The sequence below is a fragment of the Anolis sagrei genome, chromosome 2 (assembly GCF_037176765.1).
Source record: "Anolis sagrei isolate rAnoSag1 chromosome 2, rAnoSag1.mat, whole genome shotgun sequence".
In the NCBI taxonomy this organism is placed as follows: domain Eukaryota; kingdom Metazoa; phylum Chordata; class Lepidosauria; order Squamata; family Dactyloidae; genus Anolis; species Anolis sagrei.
This window is the reverse complement of record NC_090022.1, coordinates 162,377,266-162,405,212: the sequence shown is the minus strand read 5'-3', so window position 1 is coordinate 162,405,212 and position 27,947 is coordinate 162,377,266. Positions and strand designations below refer to the sequence as shown.

At 44.3% G+C, this 27,947-nt stretch overlaps 1 protein-coding gene across 1 annotated transcript; it reads right to left on the bottom strand.

Annotated features, from left to right (window-relative positions):
* Positions 1-801: 801 nt before the first annotated feature.
* Positions 802-22,403, bottom strand: LOC132768034 (small integral membrane protein 44-like). The gene is made up of 3 exons (XM_067464016.1): positions 22,258-22,403; positions 7,123-7,438; positions 802-1,557 (listed from the first exon to the last, which is right to left on the bottom strand). The coding sequence occupies exons 2-3, from the start codon at positions 7,376-7,378 to the stop codon at positions 1,388-1,390; spliced, it is 426 nt and encodes a 141-aa protein (XP_067320117.1). The 5' UTR covers positions 7,379-7,438; positions 22,258-22,403; the 3' UTR covers positions 802-1,387.
* Between the last annotated feature and the right edge of the window lie 5,544 nt (positions 22,404-27,947).

Below are 27,947 nucleotides of genomic sequence, written 5' to 3'. Positions count from 1 at the left end.
TCCTTCCGAAACAGAAGACCTACAGAAAAGATATTTGTTTTCCCCTCAAAATGTATGTCAGAGGAATATCTGGGGCATAATAGTAGATCTATGACGTTTTCAACACTAAAGGATACATTCTTAATTAGGTTCATGGGAACTGATTTTTGAAAGGAATCCGTAGGTATTTTGGCACCATGCACTAACACTATGTAACATTATTTTTGTTCCTGGATTGTAAATGTCATTTCTTAATTGGTTCTATTATTTTAAAAATGGAAAAAGTTTATTAAAAATGTTTTTGCAGGAACAATTTGCTATAGTTTTCAATGAATATCTCAGAGTCTCAACCAATTTAACTTAATTTGTTGCAGCCACAAAAGCAAAGTTTCTGGAGTATAACAACTACTTTCAAAGTAAGTACTGCACAATTAAACAGGAAATAACACTATCAAACCAGGAACATTTTTTTCAAATTTTGTTACATAATGTAATTTTCATACATCCTTTGTCTTGCTTAGATGGATAGGCTTGACAAGGACCGGTACTTTGTCAAAAAGGAGCAAATGTAGGTGGGTGCTAAAGAATAATAACTAATGGGTTGTAGGTTTTTTCGGGCTATATGGCCATGTTCTAGAGGCATTCTCTCCTGACGTTTCACCTGCATCTAGCCCGAAAAAAACCTACAACAACCCAGTGTTTCCGGCCATGAAAGCCTTCGACAATACAATGCTAACTAATACCTGTCAAGGGGTATAGTGAAACAAGGAAAAATAAACAAACAAGCAAATAAAAATAAATAAATAAATAAATAAACAAGGAAAAGTGAATAGCAGGTCTTTATTGTACCAAAATTGTCTTTAACATGGCAGAGCTACAGGAATCACACTTGTCCTCTCAAAACCTTGGTTGTTCTGCCTGCCAGAAGGAAGACTCCCCAGTGGAAGCTGTGTTCTGATGGCTGCTCTTTTTTGTTTCACAGGCTTTGCCTTGTCCTAGGTATGATCGTACTCCTTTTCGTAGATGAGTCAGTACAAGCCATATAGCACCAAGACATTAGCCCTTAGTTGGTGGGCAGAAGTCCAAGAACTCTCCCCTCCATTCTTTGTAGCATCAAGAAAGATCTGGGGCTGTTTAGACCAAAGCTCGGTCTGGCCATGGTCTAAAGGAAAGACTCCTGGAAGTTGAATTAACATCACACAGGAATCGGTTCCAGGATGGCAACAACTAGCAGTCATTGACAGGAGTATATGAGGCAGCTACCTCAGAACAGTTGCTTACTCCTTGATATGCTTGGCTAGCCCCTTCTTCTTGGCTGTTCTTGTTCCTTCCCACTCAGCTCAGGAAGCCAAGAACTCTGGCGTTCGCCTTCGTTTTCTGCAAGGCTATTTCTCATTTTCCACAGTTTTTAGGTTGTCTGTGGTATCTCCTCTAGGGTTATATGTACTTCTGCAGCATGGTGTGTTGAGCAGGTGCATGGACGAGTCTTGGCCAGGAGGGAGGGCTGGAAACCTGAAAAGGGTAAAGGCTCAATCTCTTCTTTGTCAGGTTCCTCAGGCTGTGGTCCCAGGAGGCAGTCTAGAAGGAAACACGAAAGAGTAACAACAACAACAACAACAACAAAAATAATGGTAACCCTTTATAGGGTGCGCTATCTCCCCAGGGGGACTCAGGGCAGCTTCCAGACAAAATGGAAAACATTCAATGCCTTGTTTGCCTTCCACCAAAGCATTTCTGTTATCCTACTTTAGCCTAGTAGTATCAATGGAAGAGTAATAACAACAATAACAACAATAATGGTAAACCTTTATAGGATGCGCTATCTCCCCAGGGGGACTCAGGGCCGCTTCCAGACAAAAAGGCAAACATTTGATGCCTTGGGTTGTTGTAGGTTTTTCCGGGCTATATGGCCATGTTCTGGAGGCAATTTGCCTCCAGAACATGGCCATATAGCCCGGAAAAACCTACAACAACCCAGTGATTCCGGCCATGAAAGTCTTCGACAATACATTTGATGCCTTGTTTGCCTTCCACCAAAGCTCTTCTCTTATCCTACTTTAGCCTAGTATCAGTGGTGTGTGACAGCCGTTCTTCCAAAGACTGAATCTGGGATTGTACACATGCAAACTACAGCAGACACTGCACTGTCATGGGCATTAGGAGCACAGGACATGTGTGAAAGTGGAGAAAAAACACCAAAAAATGCTATTTCTTTTACTCAAGAGAACACTTTTCTAGGAATCTCTTCATCCCCCAGCAAAACTCTATTGTCAATTCTCATTGGAGAAAACATATTAATCAAAGTCAGACAATTCAAAATGTGATTGGCGGACTGTCCTCTAAAATCGTGTCTTGTGGTACTCCCAACTCCTGCCAGAATAAGACAGAATAACTAGTATCTGGGAGTTAGCTGTCTAGAAACATCTGATGATCAGGAAATCTTTTTAAAGATATACTTCCTTTTTGTGAAAAGAAGAGGAATCAGCACATCTAGGAAAAGGCTAGTGCAGCTATCCTGAGTATCAATCTTATTTGTTGTAATATCAAATGCGGCTGCTGATCTTTAGCAAAGTAGACCCCTTCAGCTGTTATGTATCTTCCTGATGCATTTTCTTCACGGCCATCAGAGAGAAGCAAAGATGTTTCTGTATTTAAGTATAATGGGGACCGTTGGGCAAATGAATTAAGGCAGTATTAATCTGGTGGGATAGATGGGTCTCCCTTTGCATTCACTTCAAAGTTTCACACCAGCTGATTACCTTGTTTTAGAGGTGTATGCAAATTCAGCTGAATTTATAGCATACAATTTAATGAAAGGGAAGGACAAACTATTGTATCTCCTTCTACGTCCCACCTTGGAGTTTAAGATACTCTGGGGAGGCCCTGTTCTCAGCCCCGCCCTTGTCTCAAACACGTTTGGTGGGGATGAGAGACAGGGCCTTCTCGGTGGTAGCCCCCCACCTGTGGAATACGCTTCCCGGGGAAATTAGATCATCGTCATCCCTCCTCACTTTCAGAAAGAAGGTAAAATCATGGTTGTGGGACCAGACCTTTGGGCAATCAGGTTAAAGGACAATGGATAATATTTGATTATGGCTTGGAAGTGGATTTGGATAAGTGAAGTGGAGTAATCATTAGTATATGGCTAGATAAATAGCCACCAGTTTGGCAATAGCTAAATGGATTGTAAGTATACTGTTTAATTTTTATTTTAATGTTCATGGTTTTAAATTGCTATTTTTGCTATTGTATTTTATGAAGTGGCATTTAATTCGTGCCAATTGGAAGCCGCCCTGAGTCCCCCTAGGGGTTGAGAAGGGTGGGGTAAAAATGTTCGAAATAAATAAATACACTTGAATAGATGTATAAATTCTCTCACAATGCAGATAGAATAAGCAAAATGTACGAGGGGTATTTTTAAAGTAAGGTCCGTTTTGTTGTAGACACTAGTAGTTCGCGCGCATACAGCAACGAGCACGTGCATCGTGTACCGGCATGCCTCGGGAAAAACTGTGCTCAGTTTCCGCTCTGTAGTCCTCTGTTAGGAGTTTCGGGACCCAACGGGAGCACAGTTTCCTAAACTTTAGGTGTTCAGAAACAATATTGTAAAGCACTGATCTCGACACGTCAGGAAATTTGTTTGAGAGACTTGTTATTGTGAAGCCACCAAATCGTCTATAATCAAAGAAGGGCGACGGGAGCGGTCCTCATCATGGACGTTGTCACGGCCATCTCTGAATTGTCGTACCCACTTACGCACTTTGCTTTCACTCATAACGGTATCACCGTACACTTCACAAATCTGTCGATGAATTTCTGCAGCAGGCAAGTTCCTTGCTGACAAAAACCATATCACTGAGCAAACCTCACATGCGGAGGGTGAGTTGATAGTCTTAAACATTTTTAAAGCACAGAACGGAACCGTACAGGTTAGCTACAGAGCGGAAACTGAGCACAGTTGTTCCTGAAGCATGCCGGTACACGACGCATACGCTCATTGCTGTATGCGCGCGAACTACTAGTGTCTACAACAAAGCGGACCTTACTTTAAAAATACCCCTCGTATTTCTTGATAGCTTGATTATATGGGCTGGTGCACAGTTGCAGAAAATACCTTTTAGTCTTTTCCTGTATTCATGCCATTCCTGACTGCATTTTGAATAGTTTAAATTCATTTTCTGATGCTATCTGTCATTAATCTTCAAAACGGTCCTTAGGTTCAGGCAGAGTCAAAACGTTGCCTATTGTGACTTCTGATAGATAAGCATGCTTATGAGTTGCATTCAGCCTACCATCTCAAAGTCAACTGTTCTAAGCTGTAGCTTCCAAACAACTTAGTGGAGCAACAATGCAGTTACCCTTCTGATTCTGGCTTTCTCCAAATGAAAAATGTATCAAAATGTATTGCAAAATGCACATGTTCTTATAAAACTAATTATTCTATATACTTTAAATACCCACGGATTAATGTGGAAATGGGATTGAATAATCCAACCATATTCCAACAGCTAAAAGAAAAGGGCTGTAGGGAGAAGAGAATCTGTATACTACAGTGGTTGGGTGTTGGACTATGACTGGAAAACCAAGGTTTGAATGTCCACTGGGCCATAGAAATCCACTAGGTGACCCTGGATAAACCCATCTTAGAAAGCAGGTAGTGACAAACCAATTCCGAGAAAATATTGCCAAGAAAACCCATGCAAAGGTTGCCCTGAGTCAGACATGACTTGAAGCTATACAATAACAAGAAGTAAAGGATAAAAACATTCATAATGTTATACTTATCTTAGAAGCTTCAACTCTTCCTCTTATTCCTATAAAACCTGAAGATTCCTTTTTTCTCGGACAGTGGTTCCCAACCTTTGGTCCTCCAGGTGTTTTGAACTCCAACTCCCAGAAATCCCAGACAGCTTAAAAGCTGGATTGTTGTAGGTTTTTTCGGGCTATATGGCCATGTTCTAGAGGCATTCTCTCCTGACGTTTCGCCTGCATCTATGGCAAGCATCCTCAGAGGTAGTGAGGTCTGTTGGAACTAGGAAAATTGCGTTTATATATCTGTGGAATGACTAGGGTGGGACAAAGCCTATTTTCCTAGTTCCAACAGACCTCACTGCTTGCCATAGACGCAGGCGAAATGTCAGGTGAGAATGCCTCTAGAACATGGCCATATAGCCCGAAAAAACCTACAACAACCCAGTGATTCCAGCCATGAAAGCCTTTGACAATACAGCTTAAAAGCTGTTAGGAATTGTGGAAGCTAAAGTCCAAAACACCTGGAGGACCAAAGGTTGGGAACCACCGTCTAGGATTAATCTATCCCAATATGTTACCTTTTTTACCACTATCATATCGGAATCGATCATTTTCTGCCAGTTTTGTTTACATCTGAAAACAATGTGTTAATTTGTCTTATCTGCAGCTTGTACCTGAGATCCACAGTCAGTTGCTGGTGTTTGAGAGTTCACAAAGTTCTAGGATACTGGTTCTCAACCTGTGGGTCCCCAAGTGTTTTGGCCTACAACTCCCAGAAATCCCAGCCAGTTTACCAGCGGTTCGGATTTCTGGGAGATAAAGGCCAAAACATCTGGGGACCCACCGGTTGAGAACCATGACTCTAGAAAACAAATCCTGTAAACAAAACCATCTCACACACAGCTATCAAGCACAGCACATTGAGCCGCACTGGAAAGCATGAAGTACTCCAAAGCTGGTCACTCGTATATCTACATAATTGTGATTTAACATAAGCACAGGACAAAACCCCCACATATATTAACAATTTTCATTCAATTCAAAAGCAAGTTTCTAGCCCTTATACCAGAGGTTTCCAAAGTGTGTGTTGTGACAAATAAGGGTATCGGCTGCACTGTGTAGGTAAATGTAATAAGAAACTTCTGAGCCCATGTGTAATATGCAATAAATTATATATTTTTTAAAAACGCATGAAAGATATTCATGAGATATGTTGTGTTTCATTATTACAATTTATGTATGTGTCTGGTTCTCATATCAGAGGTTGATTTAACCTGTTTGCTAGTAAAACTGAATTACTATGCCTCAAAATGATGGACGTCTAACCAATGTGTCACCAATCTATATAAATAAAAATGTAATGTTCGTTTGTGGGATTAACATAACTCAAAAACCACTGGGGGAACTGACACCAAATTTAGACACAAGACACCTAACAACCCAATGTATGTCCTTCACTCAAAAAAAATTGATTTTGTAATTTGGGAGTTGTAGTATCTGGGATTTATAGTTCACCTACACTCAAAGAACATTCTGAACCCCACCAATGATGGAATTGAACCAAACTTGGCACACAGAACTCCCATGACCAACAGAAAATACTGGGAGGGTTTTGTGGGCAGTGTCCTTTGGTTTTGGAGTTGTAGTTCACCTACATCCAGAGATCAAACAATGATGGATCTGGACCAAACTCTACACAAATACTCAGTATGCCCAAATGTGAACACTGGTGGAGTTTGGGGGAAATAGAATCTTGACATTTGGGAGTTGTAGTTGCTGGGTTTTATAGTTCACCTATAATCACAGCGCATTCTGAATCCCACCAATGATAGAAGCGGGCCAAACCTTCCACACAGAACCCCCATGTGGGCCACAGCAACGCGTGGCAGGGGACGGCTAGTGTGAAATATTTAGTAAGCTCTGCTTTATAGGAGGGTGGAATTCTTTTTTAAAGGTTGTGGGCAATACTCTTTCAACAAGCATTGCCCACACCTTTTTAAACATCATTTCAGTGTCGTACAACCTGAAGATAGGATTAAGTACCTATTACTTTGGTGCCTTTTCCATTACCTTGTTCCTTCCCTTAAGTAGACACAAAAATACTGGGCAATATAATAAAAATACACTATTTTACAGGTTATGCTTTCCTTGACACTGCATCAGTATTTATTCTTCAAGGCAATTTCAATAGAAGGAGCAACTTATTGTCTGTCCCTTGCCTGACCACGGAGTGTGGTGGAGGCTCCTTCTTTGGAAGCTTTTAAACAGAGGCTGGATGGCCATCTGTCAGGGGTGCTTTGAATGCAATATTCCTGCTTCTTGGCAGGGGGTTGGACTGGATGGCCCATGAAGTCTCTTCCAACTCTTTGATTCTATGATTCTATTACTTACCTGCCAGGTCATGTGCCAAGTCCTTGATCAAGTGGCCAACAATGGCATAGGCCACACCCACCACCACAGCAGCAGCCATGAGCATGTAAAGCACAGCCTTGGGTATAGGAAGGAGGTCATAGACAGGCGGTTGATAGTCGCTGTAAAGAGGGCTCTCATTGGAGGGAGGAGGAGAGTGCTGCAATAGTAGTGCTAAGGCCTCTGTGCGGTTTCCAGCAGTCATGTTCACTGGCCACGTTTGAGAACCAAGCTCCATGCCCTGGAAATGTGGAACGTGGCTGCTTGATGGACAGGTATCTGCAGGGGTAGGGGAAGTCTGAAACAAGCAACAAGAAACAAAACACTTGTGACCTACAGCCTGATACCATTTGTGGAAACCAAAGTTCTTTCTAAATATCTAAATCTGAGTATAAAAGCAGTTGTCTTCCCAGTGTTTGTAGCCATGGATCCAGGCATGTAGCCGGGGGGGGGGGGGGGGGGGGGGTTGGTTTCATGGTGGTTCGCGATGCACCAATAAGGCCTTTTCATGGTGGTTTGCGAAAAGGCCTTATTGGAGCATTATTTATACTGTTATGTTTATTCATATCATGATCTGATCACCATACTCAATATATCCCATATGCATGGGGGTATTGGAGTAATGATACAAAAGGTTTGCTAGGCTAGACCCTCTTTCACTCAGACTCAGCCCCCCCCCCCGAAACCCCCCTGAAAAAATTCAGCCCCCCCCCCCCCCCCCCGAAACGAAATCCTGGCTACGGGCCTGCATGGATCCACATGTCTACAGCACCGCTTCTTAAATTGTGGGTACAGTCCTCAAATGGACCACCTTAGCTCAATGTTGGGATCACAAAAAATTTGACAATAGTAAACAGTTGCTGAATGACACTCATGAATACAAATCTGTTAGCAACAACATACAGTGTTTATAATGGATTCATCTGTACTCCACAAAAAGGAAAATCAGCCTGTTTAGCAAGTTTTGCAAATGCTGATTAATTATCTGTAAATTATCTGTAATTATCTGTTTTATTTTTAGACCTATGTTATATATACCTATATACAGGGTGAGACAGCATAACTTCCTTTTTAAAAATGCGTGCTATTCAGTCGGTTGAAGACGTAGTGGAGCGCTAGTGGTCTTGTTCGAGAGGCGGGAGTATAAAGTTTTGTCCTGACACAGTTCAGTCGCCATCATTGACACTCAGCCAGCTGCACCGGGATTGTGGCGCAGCTGGCTGAGTTTCAGTTGCATTAAGATCACTCTGACCAAACGGTCATGAGTTCGAAGCCAGCCCGGATTGGAGTGGGTTTCCACCCTATTGTGTGTAGCCTGTTGTTGACCTTTGCAACTCGAAAGACAGTTGCATTTGTCAAGTAGGAAAATTAGGTACCACCTTAAAGTGTGAGGAGGCTAAATTAACTGATTTATGAGGCCATAAAAAAGACTCCAGCAAAGCATTCCAGCAGGGAAGCATGCGGGAATGCGGAAGTGCTTCATCAGTATCGCAGATGGACCATGAAAGCGACAGCTCCCCTGGTGGCCAGAAAAAAGTTAAATAGCTTCTGTGCATGTCTGTATATGTTTGTATGTCAAAAATTGGCATTGAATGTTTGCCATATATGTGTACCCTGTAATCCGCCCTGAGTCCCCTGCGGGGTGAGAAGGCTGGAATATAAAAGCTGTAAATAAATAAATAAATAAATCATGCGCTGGAACAGTGAGGAGCGTGCTTTTGCCGTTGAGGCCTACTTTTCGAGCGGATTTGGAGTGGCCGGCCCGTTTTCCAGATTTGGCCCCTTGTGATTTTTTTCTATGGGTTTTTTTGAAATCCAGTGTTTATGTGAACCGTTCAAGGACCCTCCAAGATTGGAAGACCAACATCCAGGAAGAAATTGCCAACATAACGCCTGCTATGCTGGCAAGAGTCATGACAAACACCAGAAATCAGTTTACTCAGTGTATGGAGAATGGGGGACGTCACCTACCTAATTTGATCTTCAAAACTACGTAAAACAAAACTTTAGGTATGCGCCTATATTATTAAAAAAATTAAAAAATTCTGATTCATACAATGGGTTTTATTAAGTTTTGAAAAAAGGAATTTATGCTGCTGCACCCTGTACTTAGGGTCATAGAAAACATTCTTGGGCAGAAAGGTCACAAGTGGAAAAAGTTAAAGAAACTTTCCAAATCCCTGTTCTGACTAGTGTGATAGGGCTGGTTCACAATTAAAACAGCTCTGAGTGAGAAAAGATTGCCCTAAAGGGTGCAGAAGAAGAAGGCAGAAGGCAATCCTCTGGAAAGTAGAAAATAATATTAATGTCAAGAAATAGATCAGCTGAAGCATAGTCGGAACTTTAGATAAAACCTACATCTATTCTTTGCAATTTCTTAAATAGGTTCACATGATGACATACTTCTCCAAACAAACATGTGCATGCAGAACAGGCCCGTAGTCGGGGGGGGGGGGGGCTTGAGAGGCTTCAGCCCCCCCCCCCCCTCAAATTCTCAGGGTGGTCCGTGAGAAGGCCTTACTGGTACATTATTTCAACTGTTACGTTTATTCATATCATGATCTGATCACATGCTCAATATATCCCATATGCATGGGGGCATTGGGATAATGATACAAAAGGTTTGCTAGGGCAGATCCTGAGCCCCCCCCCCCCCCCCCCCCACACACACACACACCGAAATCCTGGCTACGGGCCTGATGCAAAAAAGGGTTGTTGCACAGGGGGAGGGACAGATTTTACCCTACTCTTTGGGGAGTTAAGAGCGGAATATAAATAAAGTTTATTATTATTATTATTATTACTACTACTACTACTACTACTCACTTATATAGACTGCTCTCTTTTTAGAGGAATAATGTCATTCTGTAGAAAAACATACTGCTAGGACAAGAGGGCTCCAGCAAAGGATCACGGCCTTGTCGCGGCGCTGGAGCTTGAGCACTTCAATGATGCCACGAACAAAACTGGGAGGGGACATCCAAGACAGGACAGTCATGGCAGAGAGGTCAGACCAAACGAGATCCCTGGGGAAGGTAATGGTATCTCACCCCAGTATTCTTGCCAAGAAAACTAAATGGATCAGTACAACCAGAGATATGTCGGTATGCCATCGGAAGATGGGACTCCCAGGTCGGAAGATGGTCAAAATGCTAAAAAGAAAGAGGGACTGATCAAGGGCAAGATGGATTGATGGTATCCTTGAAGTGGCTGGCTTGACCTTGAAGGAGCTGGAGGTGGTGACAGCCGACAGGGAGCTCTGGCATGGGCTGGTCCATGAGGTCACGAAGAGTTAGAAGCAACTGAACGAATGAACAACAAAAAAGGACAAGAGGAATGTATTAAAAAGAAATGGAACTCCCTCCCAACTTCTTCATGGTCTGTTTTTCCCACCAAATCCTAAAATGAACTAAATAAAAATGTAATGTTTGTTTGTGGGATTAACAGAACTCAAAAACCACTGGGAGAATTGACACCAAGTTTGGATACAAGACACCTAACAACCCAATGTATGCCCTTCACTCATAAAAACACTGAAAAACACAGCCGAAGGGACTTAAAAAGCCCCAAAAAGCTAAATGATGAAAAGGTTAATGACAATACAGAAAAAAAGGAAGAAAGAGGGAGGGAAAGAAAGAAAGAAAGAAAGAAAGAAGGAAGGAATGAGAGAAAGAAGTATGGAAGCAAAGAGGGAAGGAAGGAAGGAAGGAAGGAAGGAAGGAAGGAAGGAAGGAAGGAAGGAAGGAAGGAAAGGTAGAGAAGGAAGAAAGAGAAAGAGGGAGGGAAAGAAAAAAGGGGAAGGAAGGAAAGTTAGAGAAGGAAGGAAGGAAGAAGAGAAGGAAAGAAAAAAGAGAAAGAAGGAAGGAAAGAGGGAGAGAAGGAAGGGGGAAGATGTAGAGAAAGAGGGAAGGAAGGAAAGAGATAGAGAAGAAGGAAGAAGAGAAGGAAAGACGGGAAGGAAGGAAGGAAAGAGGGAATGAAGGAAAGAGGGAGTGAAGGAAGGAGGGAAAGAGGGAAGGTTGGCCACAGCAACGCATGGCGGATACAGCTAGTATTAGTATAAAATATTGCCAGAATGAAAAGCAGAATTATAAGATTACACTTCTCAAGCAAAAGAGACACCTTCATTCTGAAGATAAGGGTGTATCCATGCTGTAAAATGAATGCGGTTTGACACCACTATAACTGTCACAGCTCAGTGCTAAGGCACCACAAGGGTTGTAGTTTTAGAAGTCCTTTAGCCTTCTCTGTGAAATAGGGCTGCTGCCTCCCCAAATTACAACACCCATGATTTCATAGCATTGAGCCATGGCACTTAAAGTGGTTGCTCTTCAATATATTGGTTACTCAGTCTTTGAAGTTTCACATGACTTCTTTATCACTGACTACACCAGGGAGAAAGGACTGGGTAAAATCCCCACAATGGCAGCCAGCATGGTGTTCTTGGTTTCAGAGTTGGACTATGACTCTGGAAGCCAGGCTTCCGTTCCTCGCTTGGCCCTGGAAACTCCAGAGTCTCAGACTGACTCTGTGTCCCCTTCCACACAGCTGAATAAAATCCCACATTTTCTGTTTTGAGCTGGAATATATGGCAGTTTGGAATCAGATAACCCAGTTCAAAGCAGATATTGTGGGGCTTTCTGTCTTAATATTCTGGGTTATATGGCTGTGTGGAAGGGCTTGCTGTCATTGTGGGGATTTGAATCAGGTCCTTTCCATCTGGTGCAGTCAGTCACTATGGACCCTTCTACACTGCCATATCTATATAAATAAAAATGTAATGTTCGTTTGTGGGATTAACAGAACTCAAAAACCACTGGGGGAATTGACACCAAATCTGAACACAAGAAACCTACTAACCCAAGGAGTGATCACCACTCAAAAAAATTGATTTTGTCATTTGGGAGTTGTAGTTGCTGGGATTTATAGTTTACTTACAATCAAAGAGCATTCTGACTTTCCCCCAATGATGGAATTGAACCAAACTTGGCACACAAGACTTCCATGACCAACAGAAAACACTAGAAGGGTTTGGTGGGCATTGACCTTGAGTTTGGGAGTTGTAGTTCACCTACATCCAGAAAGCATTGTGGACTCAAACAATGATGGATCTGGACCAAAATTGGCACAAATATTCCATATGCCCAAATATGAACAGAGATGGAGTTTGGGGGAAATTGACTTTGACATTTGGGAGTTGTAGTTGCTGGGATTTACAGTTCACGTACAATCAGAGAGCATGCTGAACCTCACCAATGACAGAATTGGAGCAAATTTCCCACACAGATGGCTTAAGGCCATCCAGTCCAACTCCCTCCACCATGACAAGAAAACATAATCAAAGCCCTCCTGACAAAGAGCCATCCATATATATATATAGATATAGATATGATTCACACACACACAAATATAGTTTCGTAGATTTGAAAGGGACCCCTAAAAGAAGGACAATTATATGTTGCATGTTCCAAAATAGGCAAACCAGACAATCTCCACATCAACACTGACAAAGAAACAACAAGAAACACTGTTTACCCACAAGCATAAAGACATTACATATATTACAAACCAATACCTTCTCATTACTTTATTTTCCAGATCATCAGACTGGGCCACAGCAACGCATGGCAGGGGACGGCTAGTAATCTATATAAATAAAAATGTAATGTTCATTTGTGAGATTAACATAACTCAAAAACCACTGGACCAATTGACACCAAATTTGGACACAATATACCTATCAGGCCAATGAGTGACTATCACTCATAAAAAATACTGAAAAACACAGCAGAAGAGACTTAAAAAGCCAAAAAAAAAAAAAAAAAAACCTTACAACATATGTGCAAAATCATATATATGCCATATATACATATATACACAAATATATACACACACAAAACACATATATACATACTGGGCGACAGCAATGTGTGGCATGGGACGGCTAGTCCAGAATATCAAGTCAAATAATCCATATTATCTGCTTTGAACTGGATTATCTAAGTCTACATTGTCATATAATCCAGTTCAAAGCAGATAACCTGGATTTTATACAGCTGTGTAGAAGGAGCCTAAGAAATCATGTGGGACTTCAAGCAGTAACCAATATATTGAAGCATAACCATGAATGACTCAGCGGCTATTTGCTTAAATTAATTTTATCACAAAATTCATTTTGTTACAACTTACTAATATTCAGCAGTTTTGCTTGCTGTTCCAGTCGGATATAACACTATGTAACAAAATTTGAAATTTTTTTTGTTCCTGGTTTGAAAGTGTTATTTCCTGTTTAATTGTCCAGTACTTACTTTGAAAGTAGTTGTTATACTCCAGAAACCTTGTTTTTGTGGCTGCCACAAACTATGTTGAAGTGGTTGAGAATATTATTTATTTATTTATTTACAACATTTATATTCCGCCCTTCTCACCCCGCAGGGGACTCAGGGCGGATTACAGTGTACACATATATGGCAAACATTCAATGTCAATTTTTGACATACAAACATATACAGACATACACAGAGGCTATTTAACTTTTTCTGACCGCCAGGGGAGCTGTTGCTTTCATCGTCCATCTGCGACACTGATGAAGCACTTCCGCATTCCCCGCATGCTGGAGTCTTTTTATGGCCTCATAAATTAGTTAATTTAGCCTCCCCACACTTTTAAGGTGGTACCTAATTTTCCTACTTGACAGATGCAACTGTCTTTTGGGTTGCAAAGGTCGACAACAGGCTACACAACTGGTTGGAAACCCACTCCAACCCGGGCTGGCTTCGAACTCATGACCTTTTGGTCAGAGTGATCTTGATGCAGCTGACACTCAGCCAGCTGCGCCACAATCCCGGTAAGATATTCATTGAAAAACTAGAGTAAATTGTGTTGAAGAATATCCCGCAAAAACAAAGTTTTGGCAGTTTAATACACTTTTTATGTTTTTATGATAGAACCAATTAGGAAATGACATTTATAACCCAGGAACAAAAATGGTGCTACATGGGTTTTTTTTTGTGTCAGGAGCGCATTGAGAAACTGCAAGTCGCTTCTAGTGTGAGAAAATTGGCCATCTGCAAGGACATTGCTCAGGGAATGCCTGGATGTTTTGATGTTTTATCATCCTGTGGGAGGCTTCTCTCATGTTCCCACATGGGAAGCTAGAGCTGATAGACAGGAGCTCCCTGTATTTGAACCGCCAACCTTTCAGTCAGCAATTCAGCCGGGACAAGGGTTTAACCTATTGTGCCACCGAGGGCTCCTTGTGTTACATGGTGTAAGGCAGAGTTTGGACTAAAGCCAACATAGGTGAATGGGAGATTCTTGAAGTTGTAATTAAAAAGAAATGTGAGTGCAGCATTTTTCCGAATGAAGCAGAGAGTGTTTGAGGACCAAGACATCCGTAGGGATACCAAAATGCTTGTTTATAAAGCTATTGTCCTCCCAACCCTGTTATATGCCTGCGAAACGTGGACTGTCTACAGACGTCACGTGCAACTCCTGGAACAATTCCATCAGCACTGCCTCTGGAAAATCCTGCAAATGTCTTGGGAAGACAAGCGGTCAAATGTCAGCGTGCTGGAAGAAGCAAAGACCATCAGCATTGAAGCGATGGTCCTCCGGCCTTTTAAATTGCAATGCTATAGCAGGCAACAAGAATAATAGGTACAGTTTAGGTAGGTAAAGCTTTTCCCCTGACATTAAGTCCAGTCGTGTCCAACTTAACCCATTTCTAAGCCTAAGAGCCAGCGTTATCCATAGTCACTTCCAATGTCATGTGGCCAGCATGACTGCATGGAGCGAAGTTACCTTCCCGCCTGAGTGGTACCTATTGATCTACTCACATGTGCATGTTTTTGAACATGTTTGGCTAAAGCTGGGGCTGACAGCGGAAGCTCATGCCGCTCCCCGGATTCGAAACTGCAAACACTTTGTTTTGCGAGACATCCTGCAACACATTTTGCTCTACTTTTTCAATGAATATCTCATTGGGTCTCAACCAATCCAACATAGTTTGTGGCAGCCACAACAACAAAGTTTCTGGAGTATAACAACTACTTTTAAAGTAAGTACCACACAATTCAACAGGAAAAAACAATTTCAAAGCAGGAACAGAAATATAGGTAAAGGTAAGGGGTTTCCCCTGACATTAAGTCCAGTCGTGTCCGACTCTGGGGGTTGGTGCTCATCTCCATTTATAAGCCGAAGAGCCGGCATTGTCCGTAGACACCTCCAAGGTCATGTGGCCGGCGTGACTGCATGGAGCGCCGTTATCTTCCTGCCGGAGCGGTACCTATTGATCTACTCACATTTGCATGTTTTCGAACTGCTAGGTTGGCAGCTGTTTTTAATTTTAATTATTACATTTGGCCTGGTCATTGTTTTTAATTGCGTCATTAGATGTTGTTAAAGTTATTGCTTTGTTTTTGTTTTTTGAGTTATTGTGTTGTTGTTGTTGTTGTTGCTGTTTTTATTGTTGTATTTGGGCTCGGCCTCTTGTAAGCCGCACCGAGTCCTTCGGGAGATGGTAGCGGGGTACAAATAAAGGATTATTATTATTATAAGCTGGGGCTGACAGCGGAAGCTCATGCCGCTCCCCGGATTCAAACCTGCCACCTTTTGGTCAACAAGATCAGCAACTCAGCACTTTAACCCACTGCACCACCGGAGGCTCCTCAACAGAAATATACAGATATATAAACCTAATTTTCCAACAGACCTCACAACCTGTGCAGGTACAACTGTACAAGGAGCTCCAATTTTGTTTGCTTTGCATTGAATGTTTGTTGTAGTCCTAAGTTTCAGGGACACTGCAGATAGGCGGCTTCTTTTGGCTGCAATCATAGGGCAAGCCACCTGTCAATTATAGTTAGGTTCCCTGGTCCCGCCCCCTTTTTGGGTTTTGGAGGGAATAGGAGCCAGTTTGGGTTCAGTCCACACATAGAAGCTTTTCATGCAAGACATAACTCCAAGAGCTCCTGTAGAAAGCTTCGTCTTCTACGGCTTGGCTGGGGAGATATACAGCCTACAGATTGGCTGGGGTTATACAGCTCTACATCTCCTTTGCTGAAGGACTTCAGTCAGTCATCACAGAAACCTTTCTTTTCCCCTGGAAGTCTACAAAGCTCTGCTTGGTAAGGGTCACTCGCGGAAGCCAGAAGCAGTTGGTACCGGGTGCAGGGGCTCCATGCCAACAGAGGCAAAGACCGACTGCCCAGATTAGAAGTTAAGGATTTCCCCATTAGTTACGGTTATGAAGATAGTGCCTGTTCCCTGTGGACAAGATTGAGAGAGAGCCAATAGACTGTTAAGAAAGCCTTAAAGTACCTGTTTGTTTTCATCAATAAAGAACTTTGTTGAACCTTTAAGCAATCTAAAGACTCTGTTTTAAGGAAATCCAAGGGCCTTTAATCTGAGGCAGCCCCGGCGTCCCGTTGGGCACACAGAATTAATGTCCTGTCTACAGTCTTATGCACAGGCCCAGCATGCGACAACACACAACCTCTGAGGATGCCTGCAATATATGCAGGCGAAATGTCAGGAGAGAATGCTTCTAGAACATGGCCATACAGCCCAAAAAACCTACAACTGATTCCAGCCATAAGTGCCTTTGACAATACAGGAACAGATTCTTTTTTTCCAAATTTTGTTACATAGTGTAATTTTTGTGCAAAAAGCAGTTTGTAGATGTTGAAACCTCAGTAAGCAAAGGAAACACTGTCTCAGCCACTCACCTGGACAGTTTTGGCTTCTGGAGTGTATCGGAATCTGGACTTCTGTATAATCTGTACATCAAGATAACCAGGATTGTTGTGGAGGGGAGAGTGTGGTGTAAGAGGGACTGATGATGACAAAGCTATCTCCTCTAGGGAGTTTACACTTCTCTCCCCCCCCCCACCCCCAAATGCGTAACTTGTAACTATTATTGACAGTTTAGCTCCCCACGTCCTTGATTAACAGACATCCCAAGTTGAATTTACTGCATGTGCGTGTCTGAGTCATTGCTGCAGAGGTGAGCAGTGGGGAAAACAAACAAAAGGGCAGTTATTTTAAGCTTGGTAAATCTTAATATGTTCCTGTACTTGAACGGCTTAGGCGCATGTAACAGGATTCCACAAAGCCTTTGCTCTTTGCTCGGCAGCCTTCCCTCGAATTAACTGAGAAGACCAGGAGGAGGCCGTTTTCGGGCAATATATCTTACAGTTTCTAATTTCTACTGTATAGATTCCGTTCTGAGTAGGATCATATTACTTTTGTAGGGAAACGAGAAAAGGGGATTAGTAGGATAAAAAAAAAGTGAAGGGAGCTGTTTCACATTAATGAGAAGCTATGGGGGAAATAGCAGCATGTTCTCTTGATCAGCTGTTAGGAATTGTGAGAACTGAAGTCCAAAATACCTGGAAGGCCAAAGTTTGCCCATGCCTACTCTAGAGTAATACCATTCATAGAGTCATAGGGTTGGAAGAGACCTTATGGGCCATCCAGTCCAATCCCCTGCCAAGAAGGAGGAATATTGCAATCAAAGCACCCCTGACAGATGGCCATCCAGACTCTGCTTAAAAGCTTCCAAAGAAGGAGCCTCCACCACACTCCAGGGCAGAGAGTTCCACTGCTGAACAGCTCTCACAGTCAGGAAGTTCTTCCTAATGTTCAGATGGAATCTCCTTTCTTGTAGTTTGAAGCCATTGCTCCATTGCATCCTAGTCTCCAGGGCAGCAGAAAACAAGCTTGCTCCCTCCTCCCTGTGACTTCCTCTCACATACGAGGGGTATTTTTTAAGTAAGGTCAGTTTTGTTGTAGACAACGAGTACGTGCGTCGTGTACCGGCATGCCTCGGGAACAACTGCGCTCAGTTTCCGCTCCGTAGCTAACCTGTATGGTTCTGTTCTGTGCTTTAAAAATGTTTAAGACTATCAACTCACCTGCCGATGAATTTCTGCAGCAGGCAGGTTTCTTGCTGACAAAAACCATATCACTGAGCGAACCTCACATGCAGAGGGTGAGTTGATAGTCTTAAACATTTTTAAAGCACAGAACAGAACCGTACAGGTTAGCTACAGAGCGGAAACTGAGCACAGTTGTTCCCGAGGCATGCCGGTACACGACGCACGTGCTCGTTGCGGTATGCGCGCAAACTACTAGTGTCTACAACAAAACGGACCTTACTTAAAAAATACCCCTCGTATTTATACATGACTGTCATGTCTCCTCTCAGCCTTCTCTTCTTCGGGCTAAACATGCCCAGCTCTTTAAGCTGCTCCTCATAGGGCTTGTTCTTCAGATCCTTGATCATTTTAGTTGCCCTCCTCTGGACACTTTCCACTTTTAATTGTGGTGCCCAGAATTGGACACAATATTTCAGATGTGTTCTAACCAAGGCAGAATAGAGGGGTAACATGACTTCCCTGGATCCAGACACTCTACTCCTATTGATGCAGGCCAAAACCCCATTGGCTTTTTTTGCCGCCACATCACATTGTTGGCTCATGTTTAACTTGTTGTCCACAAGGACTGCAAGATCTTTTTCACACGTACTGCTCTCGAGCCACGCATCTCCCATTCTGTGTTTTTGCATTTCATTTTTTCTGCCTAAGTGGAGTATCTTGCATTTGTTCCTGTTGAACTTCATTTTGTTAGCTTTGGCCCATCTCTCTAATCCAGGGGTTTTCAACCTGTGGGTCCCCAGATGTTTTGGCCTTCAACTCCCAGAAATCCTAACAGCTGGTAAATTGGCTAGGATTTCTGGGAGTTGTAGGCCAAAACACCTGGGGACCCACAGGTTGAGAACCACTGCTCTAATCTGATAAGATCGTTTTGAATTCTGCTTCTGTCCTCTGGAGTATTGGCTATCCCTCCCAATTTGGTATCGTCTGCAAACTCGATGATCATGTCTTCTAACCCTGACATTCCCTAGCACGAGGGCTTAATTTGGCGCGAGGATCACCAAATGTCAGTCCTGACATTACATCACAGCACTCACACGTTGAGGACTGGGAAACGGCACTTCTAATCATAGAAGAGTGTTTTAAACATTTCCAAAATATTACCTCTTTTCTAGGAACTAAATGGACTTGAGCAGGGCATTTGATGGTAGGACTTGGAAACCTCTTTCATTCATAGGGTTGTCATAAGCCAAAGTAAACTTGATAGCAGTTAACAACAACAAACTGGCAAAAGATCCTTTTGGGGAAAGCTGCTTTTTTAAAATTACTTACTTACTTAGGCAATCCCTCGTTGTCCAAGTAGGATAATCCTCCAGGGTGGGTCCGTAGGTGACTATGGAGCCCTATTCTTGATCTGCATCTTCTCCCGCAGTGAGGGCATTGGTTTCCAAGTGGAAGGCGGTCTTGGTCGGAGTTGGCTTGACGCGCCTTCCTCTTGGCACATTTCTCTCTTTCGCCCTCCATTCGTGCCTCTTCAAATTCTGCAGCACTGCTGGTCACAGCTGACCTCCAGCTGGAGCGCTCAAGGGCCAGGGCTTCCCAGTTCTCAGTGTCTATGCCAGAGTTTTTAACGTTGGCTTTGAGCCCATCTTTAAACCTCTTTTCCCGCCCACCAAAATCTCATTTTCCTTTCTTGAGTTCGGAGTAGAGCAACTGCTTTGGGTGATGGTGGTCGGGCATCCGGACAACGTGGCCGGTCCAGTGGAGTTGATGGCACCGGCCTTTTAAATTGGCTTGAACAGGCAGGATTATTTTAAATATATATATGTGCTGTTGTGATTTGTTTAATCCTATACAAGTTATGAATAATTTCAAATACACGAGCTAGGACACATTGATTTAATAGAGGACAAAGTACTTTTACATTTTGAACTCAGTTTGCTTCAATTGAAATAAGCCAAGGGCAAAGAGGGAGAGCAGGAGGAGAAGTTGGGACATTTTAAAAGCAGCTGGAAAGATGGAATCCCACAGTTTAATCAGGATGTGGAGCTATGACATCCTGATTAAACTGTGGGATCAGTGACCACACCTGGAATATTGTGTCCAATTCTGGGCACCACAATTGAAGAGAGATATTGACAAGCTGGAATATGTCCAGAGGAGGGTGACTAAAATGATCAAGGGTTTGGAGAACAAGCCCTATGAGGAGCGGCTTAAAGAGCTGGGCATGTTTAGCCTGAAGAAGAGAAGGCTGAGAGGAGACATGATAGCCATGTATAAATATGTGAGAGGAAGTCACAGGGAGGAGGTTGTTTTCTGCTTCCCTGGAGACTAGGACGCGGAACAATGGCTTCAAACTACAAGAAAGGAGATTTCATCTGAACACGAGGAAGAACTTCCTGACTGTGAGAGCTGTTCAGCAGTGGAACTCTCTGCCCCGGAGTGTGGTGGAGGCTCCTTCTTTGGAAGCTTTTAAACAGAGGCTGGATGGCCATCTGTCAGGGGTGATTTGAATGCAATATTCCTGCTTCTTGGCAGGGGGTTGGACTGGATGGCTCATGAGGTCTCTTCCAACTCTAGGATTCTATGACATGAACTGCTCACTGTTTAAATCTCATTTTCAAGTGGGCATATGACTGGATCTTGTTGGAATCGATACACCATGTGATGCTGATAAAAAGCTATAAATCCTGGATTGGAGTCGGTGTCTCTCCAGAAGTGGCATCAAAGCTGTTAGGATGTATAGCTTTTTATCAGCATCACATGGTGTATCAATTCAAACAAGATCCAGTCATTTGCCCACTTGAAAATGAGATTTAAACACTGAGCAGTTCATGTCATAGAATCAAAGAGTTGAAAGAGACCTCATGGGCCATCCAGTCCAACCCCCTGCAAAGAAGCAGGAATATTGCAATCAAAGCACCCCCGACAGATGGCCATCCAGCCTCTGTTTAATACAGGGTTAGTCAAAATGCATAGGCCAATAAGCCATTCAATTGAATGGCTTATTGGCCTATGCATTTTGACTAACCCTGTATTAAATAATAAAATAAGAAATAAAAACTTTATCTCCCAGAGGGGACTCAGAGCGCTTCCCAAATAATTTCACAAAACATACGGGGTAAAAACAACATAACCATAATATCAACAAACAAAGTATAAACTTAAAAATTGTCGCCATAACACACATATATTAAAAATATTCACTGGAACACCTGCCACAATATGGGCTGAGCTAATTAGAGTTATAATCAGGATACATTTAAAAGAATGACTCTAGAAATGTCGGATTAAGAGCATTTACATTTAGGTATTAAAAAACAATACTTTCATGCCAGGAATCATTGGGTTGTTGTTGATTTTTCGGGTTGTATGGCCATGTTCTAGAAGCATTCTCTCCTGACATTTCGCCTGCATCTATGGCAGGCATCCCTCAGAGGTTGGGAGGTCTGTTGGAAACCCTGGACATCCCAGAGATATATAAACCCCATTTTCCTAGTTTCCAACAGACCTCACAACCTCTGAGGATGCTTGCCATAGATGCAGGCGAAACGTCAGGAGAGAATGCTACTAGAACATGACCATACAACCCGAAAAACCCACAACATCCCAGAGATATATAAACCCAATTTTCCTAGTTTCTAACAGACCTCAAAACCTCTAAGGATGCTTGCCACAGATGTAGGCGAAACGTCAGGAGAGAATGCTACTAGAACATGACCATACAACCCGAAAAACCCACAACATTCCAGAGATATATAAATCCAATTTTCCTAGTTTCTAACAGACCTCACAACCTCTAAGGATGCTTGTCACAGATGTAGGCGGAACGTCAGGAGAGAATGCTACTAGAACATGACCATACAACCCGAAAAACCCACAACATCCCAGAGATATATTAACCCAATTTTCCTAGTTTCCAACAGACCTCACAACCTCTGAGGATGCTTGCCACAGATGTAGGCGAAACGTCAGGAGAGAATGCTACTAGAACATGACCATACAACCCGAAAAACCCACAACATCCCAGAGATATATAAACCCAATTTTCCTAGTTTCTAACAGACCTCACAACCTCTAAGGATGCTTGCCACAGATGTAGGCGGAACGTCAGGAGAGAATGCTACTAGAACATGACCATACAACCCGAGAAACCCACAACCCAGTGGATTGCAAGGCTCCCTTCTTCCTGCCCCAAGGAGACCCACCCCAACTCTAGATCTCCCCTTCTCTTTCTTACCTGGGTGGCGTGGGCTGTCCTGGCTTTGTCCCCACAGGGGCATCTGCCTCCTTTTGGCAAGGGCGACCACCCTGCAGCCCAGCTGAGACTCTGGACCCCGCCGAGGGAAAGCCAGCTTCCCCGGCTTCTCCTTTCAAGCCAGAGCAGACCACGTGCAAGGGAAACCTGGAGGAGGCCCCACCCACCCCGTGACGTCACCGAAGGGTTCCCCGCCTGATTGGAAGAGGAGGCTGCTGCTCTCAGAGGATCAGACTTGCAGGCTTTCCCTTGAAACTTCCCTGGGGTGCATCTCCACTCCAAAAAAAAGCCAATGGGATTTTGGCCTGCATCAATAGGAGTCTAGTGTCTAGATCCAGGGAAGTCATGCTACCCCTCTATTCTGCCTTGGTTAGACCACACCTGGAATAGTGTGTCCAATTCTGAGCACCACAATTGAAGAAAGATGTTGACAAGCTGGAATGTGTGACTAAAATGATCAAGGGTCTGGAGAACAAGCCCTATGAGGAGCGGCTTAAAGAGCTGGGCATGTTTAGCCTGAAGAAGAGAAGGCTGGGAGAATTATTTATTTATTATTTATTTACGACATTTATATGCTGCCCTTCTCACCCCGAAGGGGACTCAGAGTGGCTTACAAGATATATATATATACATCTATCTATCTATCTATCTATCTAAATGCTCTGTGCATAATGAGTACCTTAAAAACAAAAGAACCAATGAACGAAATCACACCAAATTTGGCAACAAAACGTCTCACAACCCAAGGAGTGACCATCACTCAAAAAATTACGATTTTGTCATTTGGGAGTTGTCGTTGCTGGGATTTTACCTACAATCAAAGAGCGTTCTGAACTCTATCAACGATGGGATTGAACCAAACTTGGGACACAGAACTCCCATGACCAACAGAAAACACTAGAAAGGGTTGGTGGGCATTGTTCTTGAGTTTGGGAGTTGTAGTTCACCTACATCCAGAGAGCACTGTAGACTCAATCAATGATGGATCTCAACCAAACTTGGCACAAATATTCCATATGCCCAAATATGAACACAGATGGAGTTTGGGGGAAATAGACCTTGACATTCGGGAGTTGTAGTTACTGGGATTTATAGAGCCATCCAGCCATAGATATAGATAGATAGATAGATATATAGATAGATATGATTCAAATATCCAGAGATATAGTATCATAGGACTCCTAAACAAGGACAATTGATTGTTGCATGTTCCGGAGTATGCCATGAAGACAATCTCTACATCAACACACGCACAAAGAAATTACCTATATTAGAAACCAACACTTTCTCATTACTTTATTTTCCCGATCACCAAACTGGGCCACAGCAACGTGTGGCAGGGTATGGCTAGTACAATATATTATTAGCATAGTTATTATTATTATTATTATTATTATTATTAACTTTATTTGTACCCCGCTAGCATCTCCCGCAGGACTCGATGCGGCTTACACGGTAAGTTAGTTCAGTATCAGTGTTAAATATTACTATATTGTGCTATACCATTATGTTGTAATATTATGAGCAATATTACATGTAATAGAAATATATAATTATAATATCATATTATTAGTATTATATTGCATTACATTACAATATTGTAAATACTATATGTATAAACAATATATTATATTATATTATAAAAATAGTACAGGAGACAAGATGGAACTGTCCCCTGCCCCCCTCCCCATCTTCATTCTGGCCCAGAGCGGCAGTTGGTGCTGGGGGGAGGGCCCCCCAACTGATGACATATGCAGGAGACAAGATGGAACTGTCCCCTGCCCCCCTCCCCATCTTCATTCTGGCCCAGAGCGGCAGTTGGTGCTGGGGGGGGGGGGCCCAACTGATGACATATGCAGGAGACAAGATGGAACTGCCCCCTGCCCCCCTCCCCATCTTCATTCTGGCCCAGAGCGGCAGTTGGTGCTGGGGGGAGGGCCCCCCAACTGATGAGATATGCAGGAGACAAAATGGAACTGTCCCCTGCCCCCCTCCCCATCTTCATTCTGGCCCAGAGCGGCAGTTGGTGCTGGGGGGAGGGCCCCCCAACTGATGACATATGCAGGAGACAAGATGGAACTGTCCCCTGCCCCCCTCCCCATCTTCATTCTGGCCCAGAGCGGCAGTTGGTGCTGGGGGGAGGGCCCCCCAACTGATGACATATGCAGGAGACAAGATGGAACTGTCCCCTGCCCCCCTCCCCATCTTCATTCTGGCCCAGAGCGGCAGTTGGTGCTGGGGGGAGGGCCCCCCAACTGATGACATATGCAGGAGACAAGATGGAACTGTCCCCTGCCCCCCTCCCCATCTTCATTCTGGCCCAGAGCGGCAGTTGGTGCTGGGGGGAGGGCCCCCCAACTGATGACATATGCAGGAGACAAGATGGAACTGTCCCCTGCCCCCCTCCTCATCTTCATTCTGGCCCAGAGCGGCAGTTGGTGCTGGGGGGAGGGCCCCCCAACTGATGACATATGCAGGAGACAAGATGGAACTGTCCCCTGCCCCCCTCCCCATCTTCATTCTGGCCCAGAGCGGCAGTTGGTGCTGGGGGGAGGGCCCCCCAACTGATGACATATGCAGGAGACAAGATGGAACTGTCCCCTGCCCCCCTCCCCATCTTCATTCTGGCCCAGAGCGGCAGTTGGTGCTGGGGGGAGGGCCCCCCAACTGATGACATATGCAGGAGACAAGATGGAACTGTCCCCTGCCCCCCTCCCCATCTTCATTCTGGCCCAGAGCGGCAGTTGGTGCTGGGGGGAGGGCCCCCCAACTGATGACATATGCAGGAGACAAGATGGAACTGTCCCCTGCCCCCCTCCCCATCTTCATTCTGGCCCAGAGCGGCAGTTGGTGCTGGGGGGAGGGCCCCCCAACTGATGACATATGCAGGAGACAAGATGGAACTGTCCCCTGCCCCCCTCCCCATCTTCATTCTGGCCCAGAGCGGCAGTTGGTGCTGGGGGGAGGGCCCCCCAACTGATGACATATGCAGGAGATAAGGTGGAACTGTCCCCTGGCCCCTCTCTCTTAACTCCGCCCCAGAGCGGCAGTTGGTTTTGGGGGGAAGACCCCCCAACTGATGACATATGCAGGAGACAAGATGGAACTGTCCCCTGCCCCCCCCCTCTCTCTTCACTCTGGCCCAGAGCGGCAGTTGGTGTTGGGGGGAGGGGTCCCCAACTGATGACATATGCAGGAGACAAGGTAGAACTGTCCCCTGCCCCCCTTTCACTCTGGCCCAGAGCGGCAGTTGGTGTTGGGGGGAGGGGTCCCCAACTGATGACATATGCAGGAGACAAGATGGAACTGTCCCCTGCCCCCTCTCTCTTCACTCTGGCCCAGAACGGCAGTTGGTGTTGGGGGGAGGGGTCCCCAACTGATGACATATGCAGGAGACAAGATGGAACTGTCCCCTGGCCCCTCTCTCTTCACTCTGGCCCAGAGCGGCAGTTGGTGCTGGGGGGAGGACCCCCCAACTGATGACGTATGCAGGAGACAAGATGGAACTGTCCCCTGTCCCCTTTCTCTTCACTCCGACCCAGAGCGGCAGTTGGTGACATATGCAGGAGACAAGGTGGAACTGTCCCCTGTTCCCTCTCTCTTCACTCTGGCCCAGAGCGGCAGTTGGTGTTGGGGAGAGGGCCCCCCAACTGATGACATATGCAGGAGACAAGATGGAGCTGTCCCCTGCCCCCCCCCATCTTCACTCTGGCCCAGAGCGGCAGTTGGTGCTGGGGGGAGGACCCCCCAACTGATGATGTATGCAGGAGACAAGATGGAACTGTCCCCTGTCTCTCCCCTCTCTTCACTCTGGCCCAGAGCGGCAGTTGGTGCAGGGGGGAGGGCCCCCCAAATGATGACATATGCAGGAGACAAGATGGAACTGTCCCCTGTCTCTCCCCTCTCTTCACTCTGTCCCAGAGCGGCAGTTGGTGCAGGGGAGAGGGCCCCCCAAATGATGACATATGCAGGAGACAAGATGGAACTGTCCCCTGTCTCTCCCCTCTCTTCACTCTGTCCCAGAACGGCAGTTGGTGCAGGGGAGAGGGCCCCCCAAATGATGACATATGCAGGAGACAAGATGGAACTGTCCCCTGTCTCTCCCCTCTCTTCACTCTGTCCCAGAGCGGCAGTTGGTGCAGGGGAGAGGGCCCCCCAAATGATGACATATGCAGGAGACAAGATGGAACTGTCCCCTGTCTCTCCCCTCTCTTCACTCTGTCCCAGAGCGGCAGTTGGTGCAGGGGAGAGGGCCCCCCAAAGGATGACATATGCAGGAGACAAGATGGAACTGTCCCCTGTCCCCTTTCTCTTCACTCCGACCCAGAGCGGCAGTTGGTGACATATGCAGGAGACAAGGTGGAACTGTCCCCTGGCCCCCTCTCTCTTCACTCTGGCCCAGAGCAGCAGTTGGTGCAGAGGGGAGGGCCCCCCAATTGATGACATACATATGCAGGAGACAAGATGGAACTATCGGGGGTGCTTTGAATGCAATTTTCCTGCTTCTCGGCAGGGGATTGGACCAGATGGCCCATGAGGTCCCTTCCAACTCTATGATTCTATGCAGTTTGACACCCCTTTAACTGACATGGGTCAATATTAGAGAATCCTAGGAGTTGGTGTTTAAGAAGGCGCCAGCCCTCTTTGGCAGACAAGGCAAACTACCACCACTACCATGCCATAGCATTGAGTCATGGCAGGTAAAGTGGTGTCCAACTGCCTGTCATTCTGTAGATTAGAGCTTTCCAAACATTTCATGTTGGACCTGCATCGTTTTTGTGACACAGTACAGGCACTCATTTCTTGCCCAGTTTTACTTTCACAACCTGGTATGTTTCTTTATAGATTGATTTCAAAATATTGTTGGTGGCTCACAATAAAGCAGTTTCCTCTCTCAATGGTTTTAGTCTACTAATCTCATTAGCCGAGGCAGCAGGGAGCTTCGTCCTGTTTTTTAAGGTGTGGGATTCTATTCTGGGGCTTGTCTGGACATGGATTATGACAGTAAAAATACACTAGCTAGCAGATTATTGATCCAAATCCAGAACAAATCACTATCTTATTGATTGTGGAATCACAGCAGATATTTATCTGCGATCTGCACCTTCTTCTTGAGAAGGTTTCATTTCTGCCTTTTGTGGATGTTCTCATTTTTGAAAAAAAAATCAATACACTAAAGGTGAAATGGAGCAATTTGATGCAGTCCCTTCAGATCTTCTTCAGAGGCTTTGGAGAACCCACTGAGGGGAAGAAGATGTCCCATCGTTTGAACATAAATTCATTCACTTGGCATTGGATATAGATAATTATTTATACAGATATCCCACTATTAGAATGCCCAGGACAGCATGTGAAATGAAAGTGTCTATGCATTTTGTGTGCCTTTCTCCTGACATTTGTATCTGTATGTGCATGTATATAATGCTTTGAAATAATGCATTTATGTCTACTAACATATATATTTTAATACAACTTTCTGTATTTGCAGATTGGATTGCAACATTCAGAAAATTAGGAATATTGCCACGTAATTGTATTACAAGGCCCCCTGGTGCTGTGAGCAGGTTAATTCTTTGAGCTGCTGAACTTGCTGACCGAAAGGTTGGTGGTTCGAATCTGGGGAGCGGGGTGAGCTCCCACTGTTTTAGGCCCAGCTTCTGCCAACTTAGCAG

What these genes read in the sequence shown, in the direction of transcription:
- LOC132768034 (XM_067464016.1), bottom strand. Translation starts at nt 7,378, where the DNA reads ATGGAGCTTGGTTCTCAAACGTGGCCAGTGAACATGACTGCTGGAAAC. An exon ending in CTTGGCACATGACCTGGCAG is followed by an intron (nt 1,558 to 7,122) that starts GTAAGTAATAGA and finishes GTTTCCTTCTAG; the next exon opens with ACTGCCTCCTGGGACCACAG.